The sequence below is a fragment of the Rattus norvegicus genome, chromosome 13 (genome assembly GCF_021556685.1).
Source record: "Rattus norvegicus strain SHRSP/BbbUtx chromosome 13, alternate assembly SHRSP_T2T, whole genome shotgun sequence".
NCBI classification, from domain to species: Eukaryota; Metazoa; Chordata; class Mammalia; order Rodentia; family Muridae; genus Rattus; species Rattus norvegicus.
This window is the reverse complement of record NC_141546.1, coordinates 103,405,905-103,424,873: the sequence shown is the minus strand read 5'-3', so window position 1 is coordinate 103,424,873 and position 18,969 is coordinate 103,405,905. Positions and strand designations below refer to the sequence as shown.

At 45.6% G+C, this 18,969-nt stretch overlaps 1 protein-coding gene across 5 annotated transcripts in view; it reads left to right on the top strand.

The window, feature by feature from the left end:
- Positions 1-18,969, top strand: part of Kcnk2 (potassium two pore domain channel subfamily K member 2) — a 197,297-nt gene that overhangs the window by 131,079 nt on the left and 47,249 nt on the right. For all 5 annotated transcript variants that reach the window (XM_087579913.1, XM_087579914.1, XM_087579915.1 and 2 more), the window contains 2 exon segments: positions 6,580-6,740; positions 9,929-10,115. In XM_087579913.1, coding sequence (XP_087436039.1) covers positions 6,580-6,740; positions 9,929-10,115 — 348 coding nt within the window.

The following is an 18,969-nucleotide window of genomic DNA, read 5'->3' as shown; positions in this document are numbered from 1 at the left end:
CATGGGCCCAGTACTAGACAGTCCAGGAAGGGTGAACTTACCTTCTAGGAAGGCCTTGCTCCAGGCTGCAGGATGGAGAAGAGAGAAGAGTTGGAGTATTCTCCAAGGTGACTGTCAGGTAGCATGGCTGCTATCCCACTCTGTACCAGATGACCCACAAGCCCCTTGAACTTTACTGTGTCCTTTTCAGGGCTGGGATGTGATCCTGACTTCAATTCTGCTGCTGTGATGTAATACCCTTACAAAAGCAATTTTGGGGAGAAAAAAAACCCATTTATTTTATCTCATGATTTCAGGCTATAGTTCCTCACTGGGGAGACTTGAAACAGTCATAACAGATCAATGGAGAGAATTGTGGAGAGACATGACTGTGTGCAAGCCTACTGCTTGGCTCAAACTCTCTACACTCATAGAGTCCGGGATCTAGGCCCAGGGAATGGTGCTACCCACAGTGGGTTAGATTAACTGAATGAAGACAATCCCCCACAGAGAAACCCCCATGCCAACTGCTCTTTAAATAAAAGGTCCCCCCATTAAGACTCTCTTCAGGTGATTTCAGATCAAAACATGCTGACAGATGTAAATGTTATTACCTTCCAGAGAAGGAAGGAAAGTTGCAATTTACAGTGTTTGCCAACTTCTATGATGAGAGTATTCCCACCAGAATTGATTTACGCTGTTAAGGTGAACTCAGTAGACTTGGAAAATACATAATAATGTCACAGTTCTTGTCCCAAGCTGGGTCTTTGTGCCACAAATGCCCTGCTCCCCACCCTTCCCAGGTCCTGAGCCACCCATCTGCAGTCTCGTTCCCTGATCCTTTAGAAGCTGGATCAGCTGTGTCCCCTGTCAGTCTCGGCCATATTGAAAGCCTTGATTTCCTCATGGGGACACCAAGTAGGGCTTCCTTATTTTAGGGGTTCAAGCAAAGCTAATTATGGCTTGTGTGGTTATCTCATCTTGTAAAGGAGCACTGGTCCGCCCTGAGGTGTTACTGACGAGGCATATTCAGAAACCCAAACAATTGCAGATATCAGCGTGTTCAGCCTCACCTGCTCTTGTGTAGCTGAGGGAGAGCCTTCATATGAGACTCATAAATCACCACTTAGCCAGCTCCACAGCCATTGGCTAGGACATGTGGAAGGCAGACTCTAGAGAAATATCTCCTACACATCCACTGGACTCTGCCACCCGTGGGGATGTTTGGGGGCCTCCAGGGTGGCTCTGAGTGTCAGGAAACTGCTTCATGACTTTTTAATTTATTTTGCACCAGAGAGTGGTCACTGTGAGGGGCGCTTCCTTCAGGAACAGAGTCTCAGCACCAAAACAGGTGGAGGAAGATTTATAAGGTGGCGCCATTGAGTACATGATTTTATGATTTTTACGTGTGTAAGTGTGTGTGTGTGTGTGTGTACGTGCACATGTGCACATGCATATATGTATGTATTTCTGATGCATTGTCTTTTCTTTTTTCAAAACTAATTTTGTTTTTGTTTATTTGTTTGCCTGTTTGCTTCCTAAAGAGAGAGAGAGAAAGAAAGCCTCAAGTCAGACTGTTGATGTAAAATTATAAAGAAAAAATGTTGTTTCTTATCCTGCACTGGATCTGGCACTGTAGTGCCCCAAGATATCTGGTAGAAAATCTTCATCTCACTCAGCAAAGCCTCTCACCCGCTCTGCTCCATCCCATATCACACTGCCGATGGCTTCTCTCTGAGCCTGTCAACAATCTCTCTACCCATCTAGTTCCCAAGGCAGGCTGCCACCATGCCAGACATATACATCCCAATTCCATGGCAGTCCAATGTCTCCAGCCACCACAAACTTTCTTGAATTCAATTAAATCGCATGAAAGAACACACAACACATTAGCCTCTGATTCAATTGATAAGATATAATTGCCCACCTAGACATAGAAAGCCCTGTACACACCCATCCCTTAAGAATATTCATAACAGCCTGTAAATGTAGAGAGGAATCTTAACATCCACCTCCACGTTCTCTCAGCTGGTTCTCCTCACTCTTTTCTTGCTCCAGTCACCCCCTCCTCACTAAAACTCTTCTCCTGCCCATCCTTCCTTCTTGTCCAATGACAGTCCTCGTTCTATCTTGTAGCTGCCTTCACCTGCATAATGACATCATTCTACATCAGGTAGGAAGGAGTTGGAGAGGTGGGAGGGGGAAGATCTGGGAACCACAATCCTAGTATATTGTATGAACAGCAAAGTCAGCAGCAATCAAATTTTATTTTCAAAATAAAAGTATTGCCAGCTATTAGCTTCCATGGTTTAACATTTACTCTTGTGAACAAGGTAAAAGTGTTGTTAATATTGCTCAAAGAAGAAAAGTGAAGAGTTGGCACGAGAGAGGAGTGTCAGCAGTTAAAAGCATGTGGGGCCCTTGCAGAGGACCCGAGTTCAGTTCACGGCACCCACACAGTGGCTCAGAGCCATCTGTAACTCTAGTTCCAGGAGACCTGGTGCTCTCTCCTGACCTCTGTGGACACAAAGCATTTACACAGTACACAGACACAGATGCAGGGAACACTCAGACACATAAATAAATAAAGCAGAGGTTTGAAGGGAACTCAACTGCTCTTAAAGGACATAAGTGAGGCCTCAAGAGACAGCACCATTATGTATGTAAAGTGTTTGCCTTCAGACATGAGGACATCCATTCAATCCACAGAAGCCATGTGACAGAGCCAGTGGTGACACATGACTGCAATCCCAGTGTTGGACAGGCAGAGCAAACAGGTCCAGAGATGCTCACCGGACAACCAGCCAGTGGGAATCCTGGGTCATTTAGAGACCTTATATAAAAAAATCCTCTATTATTTTCCTTTCCAATGGGAGAGACCTGAAGATAATACGCATATTCTGCTTCTCAAATTTATACCTACTAGTTTCGATACAGGGAACAAAAACACACATTGTGCTGGGGAGAAGGGTAAAGGCAAGTAAACCAACAGCATTACATCACCAATAGTTCCTTAAGACACCCAAAGCACAGTATGGCTACCTTCATATATAAGGAAACTCTTTATAAAAGATATACTGACTGTGCCTTTTCATCTATATTAACATTTATCATCTATCTATTATTGATCTATATCCATCTATCTATTTACCTATCTATCTGTGGGAAACCTTGTCAATTGGTTTACTTGACCAAATCAGACTCAGTATTAGTGGAATAAGCTGATGTCATGGACTCCCAGGGGTGACAGACCGTTAAGGGCCTGATGTTCTCGTCAACCTGCCTTGAAGACACATTTGAGGAAGTGTCTTCAAAGAAGACTTCTCTTCTTTGAAGTCTGTACAATTTTTTTTGCAGATTATTAACCTATCTCATGATCCATGCCTGTTTGGGGTTCTGTGTGTTTCTCCTGAGTTTGAGGCCTGTGAATGTAACATGTAATAAGTGTCTCCTTCGTTCATTGGCTAGAGAGAAAAAAATCAGCCTGGTCCAGAGGATGGCACCATCCTATTGTTACAGGGCTTCCTGTCCCTGTAACAAAACACCTGAGGGAACTGACTTCACGGAGACCTGTTTTGTTGTGGCTATGGTTGTGAAGGCCACGGTCCAGGATTGGTCCAGGATTGGGTCTCTGGTGTGAGTGAAAGAAACCAGTGGGAGGAGAACAGGGCAGACCAATGCTGTTACACTGTGATCCAGGAGAGAGGAAGGAAAGGATTGGGTAGCCCAGTCTCCTCCAGTGGCAAACTCCCAATGAAGTTTTTCCCACTCAGCTCCACTGTGATGATTAACTGTCAATTCGGCAGATTCCAGTGTCCCTGGAGATGTGCCTCTCGGCACGCCTGATGAGATTGAGGTAAAAAGGATCATCCCTGACTGGGATCCCGGACTGTATAATTGGAGAAGGGAGCTGAGCAGCAGTAAGCCTCCGTGTCTCTCTACTTGCTTGTGGCCATGATGTCACCAGCTGTTTCAAGCTCTGGCTGCCTTGATTTCCCTCTCATGAAGGTTTCCCTGGAACCCCCAGCTAAAGTAAACTCTTTTCTGCATCAGTTGCTTTTGCCTGGGTATTTTATCACAGAGATGTGAAAACAAATTAAGACCCCTCCCACCCTTGGGAAGTTTCTACCAATCTCTAATAACACCACACTGACAGCCAAGCCGTCAAGCACTCACGGAAGACAGCATTTGCCTTCTGTGGTCCTACCCGTGGGTCCAGACACTAGTCACTCTTCGGTCCCCAAAATCACCAGTTATCCTTGTCAGAATCTAAGCCTAACATTTTCTTTTTCCCTCCTTGTAAAGGAGCTAAAATGCCATCAGCAGTACTAAAATGGATCCTGTCACTGCAGACGGTTGAAATCCTTCCAGTAGGAGCTCCTTCAGCCCAGAGCTCTTAACACAACAAGGAGCTTTTGTTATGTGCCCTGTGTTTGCTTTTCCTTCCTTTATCTACCAGAAGCACACACAGCCCTCAGATATTTTCTCTCAGTTTCTCAAAGATGACACCTTTTATCCCCCCTCTATTATTTCTCTTGGTACTTTCTACCTTTGGTTCTTCAGCTTGTCACGAACGCCCTTCTTTCTCAAACCTCAGTAACGGCTACTCATTATCTGGCCAACACTTTGGGATCGTTTGTGTTTGACTTTTCTCAGTCTCCTAAGTCCATGTGTACCAAGAACATTTTCTGGACCCAGAGATCCCTGCACAACCAGTACTGAGCCCTCACAGCTCCCTGGAGTGACATCACGGGCTAGCTTGCTTTATGCTGCTGTCTTGGTGCTCTTTGCGGAGTTTGGCAAATCGCAGATGCTCAACGCTGTTTCCAAATGAGCATTATCAAAGGGAAGCCTGGTCCTCACATCAGCTACAGGTTTGCCTGGGGAATCAGAAGGACTCGTGCATGCATGGAAGACCACCGATCCAAAATGCTTAACCCAGCTCATGATTGGCTCAGCCTCAACCCTGCACATGATTGGCTTAACCCCACAGCACGTGATTTGCTTAGCCCCACCTTTGTTGCCAGGAGCTCCTTTTTGGCTACTTGGACCTTTGTGTGACACCACCTGCTACTAGATCTTTGCCCTAAAGCACCCAAGCGGGCCCAATCCCTTTTCTGTGTTGTGATCTCAGTCAGAATTCCCTATCACACCTTCCTGTTCCGTCAGTCTCCTTCTCGTCAGTCTCCTTCCCGTCATTATAAGCACCCAAGCCCTTGCAACCATTACACGTGAGAAGTTGCCTTATGCTATGCAAGCTGTTTGTCTAATGACCTTTGGGAAGAATAGCACCCCTGGGAGGTCAGAGCATTCTAGAACATGGTGTCGTGTGACGGTACTGCCATTTGCTTAGTTATTATCTTATATGCTGATAGACAAAGTACCCTGACTTTCTGGTCTTTGCGTCTCTCAGTACGATGGCTAGTAACGACCAGCAGAAAACAACAGTAGTTTTTGCATCAGTGCAGCACAATGGACTTTTCCCAGCACCTTCCTGCAGTGTTTTACCTCATTCTTACACCTTAAGGAAGTGTACGGCAACAATGAACCCTTTTAACAGCTGAGGAAGAGATCCGAGTAAGGTCCCTCGATTGGTGAACCACTGTCATGTACCAGTAAACTTTACCGAGTTCTTAGTTCCTGTGACTTTCAGAGCTGCGTCCCAGCTCTTCATAGCAGCTGCCAGTCTGAAGCTGCATGGCTGCCTCTCAGTTCCCAGCACCTGCTGTGGGGTCCGCCTGTGCTCACAGCTTCTTCTGCGCAAAGCCAGGGAGGCTTCTGTACACGTTCCCATTAGGTGGTTCCACAGAATGTTACAGATTACAGAAAAGGATCCGTGATCTTTGACTGTCATCATAAAACAGCTGGAGAGCAATAGCAGAAGACTAAATCTCAGTTTACCGCCCATTTGCACTTCTGAGTAAAAGAAACTTGGAACAAAAGCTCCAGGTTAATTTACCATGGAGAAGAGAGAAAGGCTTATCTATCATACACGTGTTTTCTGTGCGTCTGGAACTGTGGGTGACTCACCCCAAACGAGTGTAGGTAATACCTCAGTGATTATGAGGCCCGTGAAAGGCAAGGCTCGAACGTGACAGGTTCATGTCTTTGAACCTTAAAAAAGTCAGAATGTCACATGTTAGCATTTATCTATTTTTAAAATGTAATAGGATAAAAAATACATAAATTGTAACACAGCCTCACTCTTTAGGTAATTTACCTGTGTTTGAATATTCTTAATGCATCTTTTTGAACACATTATAAATGGTAATGAAAGTTTTGTAAGTCAGTAGCAATTATCATTGCCTGGGAGACAGAAATAGACTAATGAAAATATTGACTCCGTTTGGTGAATTAACACATTGCTCATCATCTGATCAAGGTTTCACCAAACATTAGCTGTAGGTTGTATTTTATTGGAATAATTGCTTACAGTAGCTTTTACTTTTACTGTTACAATACAAATGGAGTCTTCCTCAGTTGAAATAAACAATCCGTGTCTTGTAATAGCTAGTGATTTCTGGTTGAACTTGGGATGGGGTGTTTCACACTATGACACATTCGTAAACAACTGAATTTTTCCATTTTTGTTTTTTTTAGGATTTGGAAACATCTCCCCACGAACTGAAGGTGGAAAAATATTCTGTATCATCTATGCCTTGCTGGGAATTCCCCTCTTTGGTTTTCTACTGGCTGGGGTTGGGGATCAGCTTGGAACCATATTTGGAAAAGGAATTGCCAAAGTGGAGGACACATTTATTGTGAGTAGCACAGACTTCTTGTTACAGCTATTTAGTGGATTTTTAAACGCATTACAGATTCTTGCACCTTAGATAATGCAGACCTTCAGTTGTCTTTTAGGGACCAATTTCTATGCCTCTCAGCACTCGACTCAATGTGTTACACTCATTTGCATAATTGACCAAAAGAAACTAAAAATTATGTACAAGAAACCTGGACTCCACTTGAAGTTGTATGGTGTCCTAGTTGTGTTCTCTCTCTCTCTCTCTCTCCCCCTCCCTCCCTCCCTCCCTCCCTCCGCCCCTCCCTCCCTCTTTCTGGCCCTCCCTCCCTCCTTCCCTCTCTCTCTCCTTCTCTCCCTCTCTCTGTATGCACATGCAAACTTCTGCATCTCTCTCTTTCTGTGTGTGTGTGTGTGTGTGGGTGTGTGTGTGAGTGTGTGTGTGTGTGAGAGAGAGAGAGAGAGAGAGAGAAAGAGAGAAAGAGACTCTGTGTGTGTAGAGGTCAGAGGATAATCGTGAATGTTGTTCTTCAAATACTAGTCAATTTCTTTTTTGATATAAGGTCTCTAAATGACCCAGAATTCTCACTGGCTGGTTGTCCGGTGAGCGTCTCTGGACCTGTTTGCTCTGCCTGTCTAACACTGGGATTGCAGTCATGTGCCACCACTGGCTCTGTCACGTGGCTTCCGTGGATTGAATGGATGTCCTCATGTTTGTAAGGCAAACACTTTACATAACTGTGCTGTCCCTTGAGGCCTCACTTATGTCCTTTAAGAGCAGTTGATTTCCCTTCAAACTTCTGCTTTATTTATTTATGTGTCTGAGTGTTTCCCTGCATCTGTGTCTGGGTACTGTGTAAATGCTTTGTGTCCACAGAGGTCAGGAGAGAGCACCAGGTCTCCTGGAACTAGAGTTACAGATGGTTCTGAGCCACTGTGTGGGTGCTGTGAACTGAATGAGGGTCCTCTGCAAGGACAACACATGCTTTTAACTGCTGACACTCCTCTCTTGTGCTGACTCGTCATTTTTCTTCTTTGACCAATATTAACAACACCTTTACCTTGTTCACAAGAGTAAATGTTAAAAATTAACCCTGAAAGCTAATAGCTGGCGATGCTTTTACTTTGAAAATAAAATTTGGTTGCTGCTAACTTACGTGGACCTTTTAGGCGGGTTACGGTAATAAATGGCAGACACAAACTCCTGCAATAGTAGAACTCAGCTAAACAAAACTCATCTACAAATGCAGCAGTTCAGAAGGACCCAGATGATACACGTGAGGATGTCGGTGACCGTGGTGCGTTTAGGAGACACGTGGATGACATTAGGATCCTATTATGGAATCCAGGGGGAAGAACGGTGGTGGTGGAACCATACACCTTTATTCCCAGAACTAAAGCAGAGACAGAGTTCAAGGCCAGCTTGGTCTAGAGATCAACTTCCAGGACAGGCACGGCTGCACAAATTAAAACCAGAAATAAATAAAAAGATGCTATTACTGAATTCTAAGTGAAAAAAAAAACCCTATGATTTTCAAGTGTATATTCTTGAAGAAAACCATGGAAGAACAAATGGTTGTGTTTGCACACGGTGTTAAGAACATTCTCTCAGGAGCACTGTGAAGCCTTGCGTGCATCATCTAGTCATTTTGTCATTTCACATGCACTTCAGTGAAGCATGGATTCATGGAACCACCAGCAAAATATAACTACTGACTCACGGTTTCAATCTTAGCATCAGAGACCAAAGCCAGCCCGTGAACATTTTTGCTACTAGACATGGCTGTTCCAAAATAGGACTTTTTTTATTTCCTCATACACGCTGGACTTTTTTTTCCCTGACCGGGAATGCAGAGTCATTGCACGAACTTGGTAACCATACAGCGTTCACTCCTACATTCAGCAAAAATTTGACCACCCACCCCATCCTACTCAGCGTTTGTCACACCATGTACCTGTCGGTCACTTACAAACCTTCAAGCCTTCATAGTGATGTCCTTTTCATTGTCACAATGTTTGACGCCAAACGCTCTGGGACAACTTTTAAGATAGGAATTTATTCCAAGTCTCTCACAGGAGATGAAGACGGTGGTTGAGAGAGTTCCCCGTGGTTCACTCCGTGCTGTGATTTTATATGTATTTATCTCTAGAAAGATCTCACCCTATCATCAAATGGTTGTCAATTTTTAAAACATTACATTATTTATTTTTATACGCACGTACCGTGTTGATCATGTGGAGGTCAGAGGACAGTTTGCAGAAGTTGGCTCTTCTGGGTCCATGTGGGTTGAACTCATGTCTTCAGGCTTGGTGGCAAGCACCCTTACATTCTGAGCCGTCTCATCATCCCCATTTAGTTGCCGCAGTGTATAAGACAGTCAGCTGGTAAATAAAAACGCATGGCAACTCTGCCAGCTGGGCTACTGGCAGTGCCAACCTACAATCCTAGCATTAGGGAGGCTGAATTGGAGCTGCAGGCCAGTCTGAATTATACCACAGGGACACCTTGCTTTAAAAATAGCAAGAAAGTGGCTAATCTCAAGTAGGAGTTGGAGATGATCCACGTTCCATACTTAATTATGAGGAATCCTTATCGAAGAACCAGGTGAGAGCAACCAAACCTGAACAGGTGCTGTGGTGATGGGTGTGGCCAGGTTTGCCAAATCATACCCCTGCCTGCAGGTCCAGTGGCTTGCAGTCCCACAGGCAGCTGGCTCACCTCGGACTCAGATGCAGACTCCCTGAGTATCAGATCTGGTCAACCACGTGAATGTCCTTGTCCCTGTTCCCATTTTCCGGGCATGAATATGCCGTCCTCGCCCAGGTTTCTTGGTTGTCACATATCCCTTGACAGTGCCTGGCCTGCAGTCCGTTGTGTGCCCACAGCATAGACAGATTTTATTAAGGGGTTAATGTGAGTAAGCCCCAAGGCCTGTTGGAAGTCACGCTCTCCCAGCAAATGAGCAAATACACTATAACTTTGAAAAAAGAAATATTTTATCCATGGGAACGTATGTATGTGTCAAAAAGCATTATTTATTGGCATTGGTGGTTCTGGCTTGTTTATGGTATGCTCTAAGGAGTGAAGACCGTTGAAAATGAGAAACTGGAGGGCAGGAAGCCACATGCTCCTGTGAGAGTCCCGTGTAGCTGGGTCTGGTGGGCACGTCCGTAACCTCTCTCTCCCACACGTCTCTGTCTTTGCAGAAGTGGAATGTTAGTCAGACCAAGATTCGTATCATCTCGACCATCATCTTCATCCTGTTTGGCTGTGTCCTCTTCGTGGCTCTCCCCGCCGTCATATTCAAGCACATAGAAGGCTGGAGTGCCCTGGACGCCATCTACTTTGTGGTCATCACTCTGACCACCATTGGATTTGGCGATTATGTGGCAGGTAGGACTGTCTCATGCTGTGGCTGCTCTCCTACCCCAGGTCTGTCGCTTAAGGCTCATTCAGGGTTAGAGTGGAACACAGGCTCTAGGAGATGATTGAGCAGCCTTGCAAGTCTCCAAGCTTAGAGGCCTTAAACAGAGGGAGTTCTGGGTTCCCTCCGAGAGTCTGGGTGGGGTTCCTTGCCTCTTGTTAGTGACTGGGGGAGGTTGCCATGGCTCCGGTGATCCCAGTTCTCAGCAGACTGAATCCCACCTCAGCCTTGCCAGTGAGTGACAGCCCCTTTGCATGTGTTCCTAGTCTGTCCTCTTCCTCTGAGGACGGAGTCATTTGAGTTAAGGACCCAGCCTGCTCCCCCACGAGCTCACTCCTCTTCCTCTGAGGACTCAGTTATTGAGTTAAGGACCCACATTGTTCCCCTGTGAGCTCATCTTTGCTAAGGATGGCTCTAAGGACTGCGTTTCCAAGTACTTTTCCAACCTGTGGTTTGTGGGGGGTTGGGGCCTCGACATGTCTTTGGGGAGGAGGTGATCCAGCCTCTAACAGTGGCAGCAATGACAGCAATTCCTTGACACCGGAGGGAAACCAGGATCAGGCTGGACTCATCTGTGTTTTACTTTGTGACATAAGTATCAGAGGCTGGTTGAGTAGACTTTTGTATTTCTGGGTCAGTTCTGCAATGCAAATGTGTGCCTCTTACCTTTTGGTTTAAGAAATGTCACCTCCTCTTCACCCTTTTAAACTTCTTTTGCTTTAAGTTTGTAAAACGTTGCGGACTTCAGAGGGTGATTTTGCTCTTGGTCATGGAAGATCTTTTTTTGCCTGTGACACTGGTAACTTTAATTATCAGTGCAGGGCAGTAGCTTGGAGCCCAGCTAACGTGGGTCACGTGGTATCTATGTGGTTCACGTGATCTCATTTGTCCTCTGCTTATGGTGGCTGCTGTTTGTTTCCTTGCTGCTCATCTGCCTTCGTTATCAATTCAGATCTCACTCTCCTCATTGGCATTGCTCCAACTGCAGTCTCTGTGCTTATGTGTGCGTGTTCACATGTGTGCACACATGTGTATGGTGTGTGTGTGTACATGTGTATACATGTAGCCAGATCTTCCTCAGCTGCTCTCCACCTCATTACCTGAAACATAACCACTCACTCAACCCAGAGTTCATGGATTCAGCTATGGCGCCTGGGTCCTCCTGTGTCTGCTTTGCCAGATCCGACATTACAGGGCCGTGTCGCAAAGCTTAGATGTCTAATATGTGAACGCTGGGGATGTCACTCGTATCTACGTGCTCTTCACTAACTGAACTATATCTTCCAGCACCCATCTTAAATGTTGGTACTAAAAATAAATGTGGGGATGACCCTTTTCCAGGATCCTTTTCATGAGCTCCCCCAAATTCAAACCCTTAATTAGTTAACTCCAGTTTGAAGTAACAGAGAATACAATAGGCATACTATGTTACCATGGAAACAGCAACATGTCATTAGCTTTTCAACGTAAGATCATCAAACTGGTTGGGATTTAAAAAAATTCTTACATGTTTTTTATTTATCATCTGTGTGTGTGTGTGTGTGTGTGTGTGTCTTTGTGTGTCTCTGTGTCTGTGGTTGTGTGTACTTATGTGTGCATGTGTGTGTCTGTGTGTGTGTCTGTGTATGTGTGTGTCTCTGTGTGTGTCTGTGTGTGTGTGTCTCTGTGTGTGTCTGTGGTTGTGTGTACTTATGTGTGCATGTGTGTGTGTGTCTGTGTCTGTGTGTGTATGTGTGTATGCATGTGTGTGTGTGTCTGTGAGTGTGTCCGTGTGTGTGGTTGTGTATATATATGTGTGTATGTCTATGTGTGTGTGGCATATGTGTATGTGTGTTTGTGTCTGTGAACACACTGTATAGAGGTCAGAGAGCAGCTTGTGGGAGTTGGCCCTCCATAGACTCTGGGATTGGATGCAGGTCCCAGGCTTGAGTGACAGGCACCTTTACCCACTGAGCTGTCTTCTGGCTTTATTTAAATACTTCCACAGAAGAGACTCCACTGCTCTATCAGAAGGTGTTCATGTCTGTGCAGGCATTAAGGGTGACGTTGTCAAAGCCTACCGGTGAGGAACAAGGGTGTCCTAGAAGAGATGTGTCCTTCTCCTGAGTAGGGCTCTTGCTTTGCCTCGAGGACCATGAACACTTCTCTGTACCAGGTGGAGGGTGTGGGAGGGAGGCTTCAGGGGCCTAATGGGTCCCATTCAGCTTGACAATTATCAAAATGAGGTGAGGAGGGAGGTCCAAACATGCGTAGGGCCATGTAGGCAGGGCGATTTCTGTCTTAAAACGCCCATTTTTCCTGGCTTCCCTTGAAGTTGTATGTAGCTGGTGTTAATCAGAACCAAAAAGTGTGGTTCTATGGGGGGGGGAGTGAAGTAATGTGATAAAAAGAAAAATATATATATATACTAGTGGTTCATTAGCTTTATCTAGTTATGAGAACATGATCGCCAAGTCTTATGAAACTCGTTGGTTGTATAGAAATTAGGTGATGTCTTCCACTTCAGGCCAACAGACAGACATGGCATGGATATTTTAAACAACCCCACAGACTGTGCCAATCTGGCGCGTGGCATTCATGGTCTGAGACTCTTTAAAAATATAAAACTTATAAATGAAGAAAATGTGGGTGGAGTCTTAAAATAACATTTTCTGTGACTACCACCTACATTGTCTTGCAGGGGGTAAAACCCCAAGTAACTTATTTTATGATTTTTAGAAAGCAAGTTAAAAAATACTTTAAATTCACCCAAAGAAGTCAACACTCTTAACCTGAAGATATTCTGTCTGTCTGTCTGTGGCTGTTGTCACCTGTCCAAGGAAGGGTATTCATGGCAGCATCCCATGGGTCCTACTGGGGACCGCTGAGTCAATGCCCCATGTCATGGAAGGATAGGCTGACGAGAATGGAGCTAAAGAGATGGCTCAGTGGTTAAGCACCTGCCTGATGGCTCACAACTGTAACTCCAGTTCCGTAGGACCCATCGCCCTCTCCTGGCCTTTGTGCACACTGCATGCACACACAGGTGATGCACAAACGGATACTCATACACATGAAATAATAAAGTAAATCCTTAAAAAAAAATTCTGAGAGGGAGGAGAGAGAAACAGTGAAGTCTAGTGATTTTTCTGCCTCCCTGGTCTTCCTTGGCTTTTGTGAGGCCACAGCTGTGCTTGTAGGGCTGTAAGTCCTTACACACAGGGAACATTCTGAATGGATGTGGAGAAGGCAAGGCAGAGAATGCACCCTTTGTAAGAATCTTCAGAAACTGGGCTTGTCTTGCAAGCTCTTGTGAAGGGATTGATTGGCATGTATTGATTGGCGTGTATAGCCAAAGAGAGTGCACACAGTCCACCATTGCTCCTGGGGACCTTATGACTACAGTGAGCTGCTAAGTTAGGCAGAGCTCGCCTGGGAGAGACTGACTATTTGCTCTGTAGGACTTTCCCTCTGGCTATCTGATGTCCCTATTGATCAATCGATCGATATCAAAGGCCCTCCAGCCTTTGATAGATTCTCTACAAATCTTAGTTTTATATTTCTTTTTCTGCTTGCATCAGAGCATGCTGCGGTGGCTGGGTATGTCACTCTGGTGATTGACATCTTTCCAGCTGATCCGTTCTGTCTTCTCCCCCAAGCTCACCACCCTGAGGCTGAGAAGGACTAAGGGGAGCTGAGTTTGGGCTCTGTTACACTGATAACACAACCCCGCAGCTTAGAGCCCTGTGTGCAGTAATTCTTCCTGAAGCTGAAAAGGGGGAAGGACGGAGCCAGTGTGATTTAGATGGTTTTGAAAGTGTCGGTAACCAGAGTGGTAAGGGTGAGCTACAATGAGCTGCACAGTCCTATCTGAGAATTAATGTTGCTTTCCTCATCCCTGTCTATCCTTAAATACCTAAAATATCCAGTCATGCCTACCTTACAGAGTGAGGATTATGCCAGCCTCGCTTTCTTAAGATCTAGTCTTGATCCTATGGAGAAGCCTCCTTGTTTGGGCTTGCTTCTACACCTGATCTACTAGGTTTGAGAATGTGCAAGAGAAAATGACACAGAGCCCTTAGATCCTTGAAGACTGGAGAAAGGTCTCGCTACCAAGTTTAACACAACTTTAAATGCATTTTCAAAGCTGGTGGCTTTTTAAATACCCATAACCAGACAAAGGGAGGCTTATAAACACCCCCCCCCATGCTTCTCAGTGAAATCCTTTATAACACTTCTTTTCCTGAGTCAGCCTAGGTTGGTTCTGAAGGGCACACATGGGAGAGAGCCTGTGCAAATGATCCTTCAGTAAGGTGGGACCTCACATTCCCTGTGCCTTTAAGAAAACCTCAAAATTTTAGTCCCCAGACTTAAGCATTTTAGGTGACCATTATGATCAACACCACACAGACACACGTGGCTGATTCTTTAGTTTCATGTGGCAACTCTGCTCATGAAGAGACAGAGTGGGTCTTCAATTCCAAGCACCCACACAGTACCTCCAGCGAATTCAGGGCCTTCTTGAGGCCTTCTTGGAGACTACAGCCTTATGCACAAACTCACATTTAGACACACACACACACACACACACACACACACACACACACACACTTAATTAAAAATAAAGAAATATAATCCATATACCACATATTTAAGCTTCTGAATATATGTTATGAATTTTTCATTACTGAAAGAGTGCCTCCCTGACTGGTCACACTTCACGTGTGGGGCACTACACGCTGCTTCTTCACAGAGCACAGCTCAGCCTCCCCAGCCAAGGACCTTCTTCCCAGGACATGTCACTTGGATGACATTTTAAATTTAGTTTTCAAAGTTCTATTGTCCTTTGTCATTGCATTCATGACTTGGGGAAAGACATGATTTGTGTGTCCCCTACTAACATTTCCTAGAATTATGTAAGTCATCTTTGGAAGGGAAATGTTTAATAGCCAAGTGGTTTCCTTCCTGTATAATCCCAAACATGGCTCCCGCCGAGAGGGCTCACTCAATCTAAGGGTGTGGCATCGTGAAAACATTTCAGGCTCTATCTAGAAGCCATGATGAAGGTTTGTTGTTCAGAACAGTTGTTGCTAGAAATCCTCTAGGGTACAGGGCCTGACGCAGCCTAAGAGTTGCACAATTAGCCCTAAGGCCAGTTCCAAAATTGCTACCATTAAGCTGGTTGCTGAGGAAGCTGTTGCTGGAGATGCACTAGGTACCCCCAAACAAGTACTTGGTGAGGATGAAGGATGCTAGAAGAACAGTGACCCTTCCCAAGATCAGCTCAGAAAACAAAGACAAGAATCATGTTAGTGAGAAAGGGGAAGTCTGTGTGACTGCTTGGAAGATATGTTATATTCAGGTTGTGTGCGTGCATACGTGTGCATGTGTGTGTGTGCATATGTGTGTGCATATGTGTATGTGCATGCATGTGTGTGTGTTCATATGTGCCTCCGAGTGTGTGTGTGCATATGTGTGTGTGCATGCATGTATGTGTGTGTGTTCATATGTGCCTCCGAGTGTGTGTGCATATGTGTTTGTGCATGCGTGTATGTGTTCATATGTGCCTGTGTGTGTGTGTCTCTGTCTGTGTGATGTATTAAAGAGCAACTTTTGGAACTCCGTTCTCTCCTTCTATCATTTGAGGCAGGCCACTCTTGATTCTCCTCTCTGCACTGCCGACGTTAGCTGGCCTATAAGCTTCCCAGAGAATTTCTTGTCTTCATTTTCCACCTCTGTAGGAGTGCTGGATCCCAGAGGCTGCTGGATCCCAGAGGCAGCTGGATCCCAGAGGCAGCTGGCTTACCGAGTCAGTGCCAGGGATCTGAACTCAGGCTGTCAGACTTCACAGCAAGCGATTTAGTGCACTGAGCCCCTTCGCTAGCTCTCTGCCTTGTAATCACCACTCATTCATTAATTCATGTTCATCTACCCTGTTGATCAGTGAACACACTGTTCACAAGATACTGTGCTCAGTACTCAATAGTGACAACAGCTGTGGTTCCTGCTCTTCCTGAAGGAATACATGAAGTTAAGGAGCAGCCACTGGATGGGATCAGGCTCTGTGGAACAGGAGAAATCTGCTCATCGTGATTTAGTCAGTGATGAGAGAATTGATAATTGCATGCATGATTAATCAGTGGAATTGGGGGGGGGTATCTTTGGGAAAGTCAAGAAATGAGCTCACAGGGGTCAGCAGGCACTGTAGAAATCCAGGGGAGGGAGCAAAGGAGGGAGCCATGGTGAGTGATGGTTATGATGGAGCTGGTGCTCAATGGAGACTCCAAACTGCTCTCCATGGAGACATAGAAATCATTTCCAGAGGAAGTGATCATTTAACTCCTGGACACCGCACACCGTATACTGCTCACTGCATACCACGCACTACACACTGCACACTTCTACCCTTGTAGAGATGACTGAGTGAGGGAACGACCCATAGATTTCCCTTTCTTTGCACCCATGTGGTTCTAGTTCTTCCAACAGCGGACTTTATGTGAAGAACAGAAGTGGGAATGGGCTGGTTTCTAAATCTGAGTGCTGATCTCTAACATCCAAAAATACAACTTCAAATGCTAGGCAGCTCTAATTGTCTCCACTTTAAAATAATTTCAAAGTTTAAGTTTCCTTTTATGTGTGTGGGTGCTTTGCCTGTATGTATATGTCTGTACTATGTGTGTGACTGCTGTCCTCAGAGGCCAGAAGAGGGCATTGGATCCCGTGGAACCTGAGCCACAGATGGTTGTGAGATGTCGGGTGGGTGCTGGGAATTGAACTCAGGACCTCTGGAAGAGCAGTCAGTGCTCTTAATCACTGAGCCATCTCTCCAGCCCTCTAATTTTCTCCTTTAGCTTTCCATTTTTCTGTCTCAGTGACATAAACTTATTTTAATGGGTGAGTTATAGTTGAAGGCCAAAGTCACCAGATTGACCGTGCCACTGTAAGAATGTTCCTGTTCTCTGGGCAATTTGCTGTCACAAGAGAAAAATACATGAAGCAGAAATATCATACTAAATTATTGTTAATAAAATTATAGTCAGAGCCCAAAATAAGGGCATTATTTGATATCCAAACTAAAATGCTTAGAGAAAATCGATACCCCATTTCTGTGGGTTAGATGAGTATTCCCCAACAGGCCAAGCACAATGTCACTCTCCAGAAGTACAACTTCATAGAATGCCTTCTGCTCAGGGAACACATGCTTTCGGGGGGAAATGTCGGACCCCAGTCTCTTCTTTCTCAGCTTCTTGGTCCATAACACACTCTTGTCATGATCGCTCCTCGGTGTCCTTCACCAAGGAGTCAAATCAGTGAGGTCACCTGACCCCAAATTGGAACTTCCAGGGTCAGGGACTGGGTGGACAATGTTTGGCAGTTGCATGTATTTTGTTATGGCGACGTGAAGCTGAAGCACTGGTTTCTTTAGAGTAGCCCTGCGTTTATGGTCTGTAGCACACATATCCCTGTAGAGGGGAGAATGGTCCTAGAATTGCTCATCCAAGTCAAGAATGACTATGTTTTAAAACCAGGGTATGCAAGGTTTTCATCATCAGTATTTTGTGATTCAGGGGGAAAAACACCAGTCAAGAAAATTAAGGGAAAGGAGTGTTACGTTCTCAAGTTCTTATTTTTAAATCACCGTACTGTAGTAAAATCACACACACACACACACACACACACACACACACACACACACACACACACCAGTTCTATCGTGGTTGCTGTACAAACACTTGCCTGATCCGAACTCAAGGTCTGTAGAATAGAACATCTAGAACATCCCCACCTTCTGGAAACTACAGTAGTCAGGAGGTAAATAAGAGGGCTTTTCTTCAGATCCATGGCACTACTTTGAACCCAAGAGAAATGCTGGTCTTGCCTGGCTTGATGTCTCTCATCTTAAATAAGCATCTTCCATACCACGAGGGTGGGACAGTTTTGTTGACACTGTCCTCTGAATATTGTCCCCTTCAATGGCACGAAGAGGTGATGTCTTTATGGGTCATTAGGCACGAAGGGTTCACTGGCAAATGGGATTGATGCTGTAAGTTCTCTGCCTCTGCCTCTGCCTCTGCCTCTGCCTCTGCCTCTGCCTCTGCCTCTGCCTCTGCCTCTGCCTCTGCCTCTGCCTCTGCCTCTGCCTCTGCCTCTGCCTCTGCCTCTGCCTCTGCCTCTGCCTCTGCCTCTGCCTCTGCCTCTGCCTCTGCCTCTGCCTCTGCCTCTGCCTCTGCCTCTGCCTCTCCCTCTCCCTCTCCCTCTCCCTCTCCCTCTCCCTCTCCCTCTCTCCCTCTCCCTCTCCCTCTCCCTCTCCCTTTCCCTCTCCCTCTCCCTCTCCCTCTCCCTCCCCCTTTTCCTCTCCCCTTCCTCCCTAGCCCATGGGAGCTGCAAGTGTTATAGCTCACCGTCCTACAAGTATAACAGCTGCCACCCTTGTCATAATGGCTCCCACTGCTTGCAGGAGATTCCCCCAAAGATCCGTCTTGCTGGACACGGATGCTCCATCTCAGGAGTAGATGGAAGGGTCATTAGATTCAGGCTGCTCCCTTCAGTACCTCCCGACCAGTTGTATGTCATTCTTCCCTGACTATACCACACTCATTGTCTCAGGAAGGGCTACAGTATGCAGATTGGGGAAGGTTCGTTGACAGGGAACTCCATCCACGTGGCCGATTGTCATCATCCAGGCTGAGGTGACATGGTGTTGGCATCATGGCTACTTTAGGATCTCTGTGCTTTCGTGCATAGCCCTCAGGTCAATTCATGCATAGATAGCCCTTCGTTCATGATGTGTAAGTGGGAGCAGTAAATCATTGGTTCCCCAAGTTGGACCTCGGTTTCTTGACG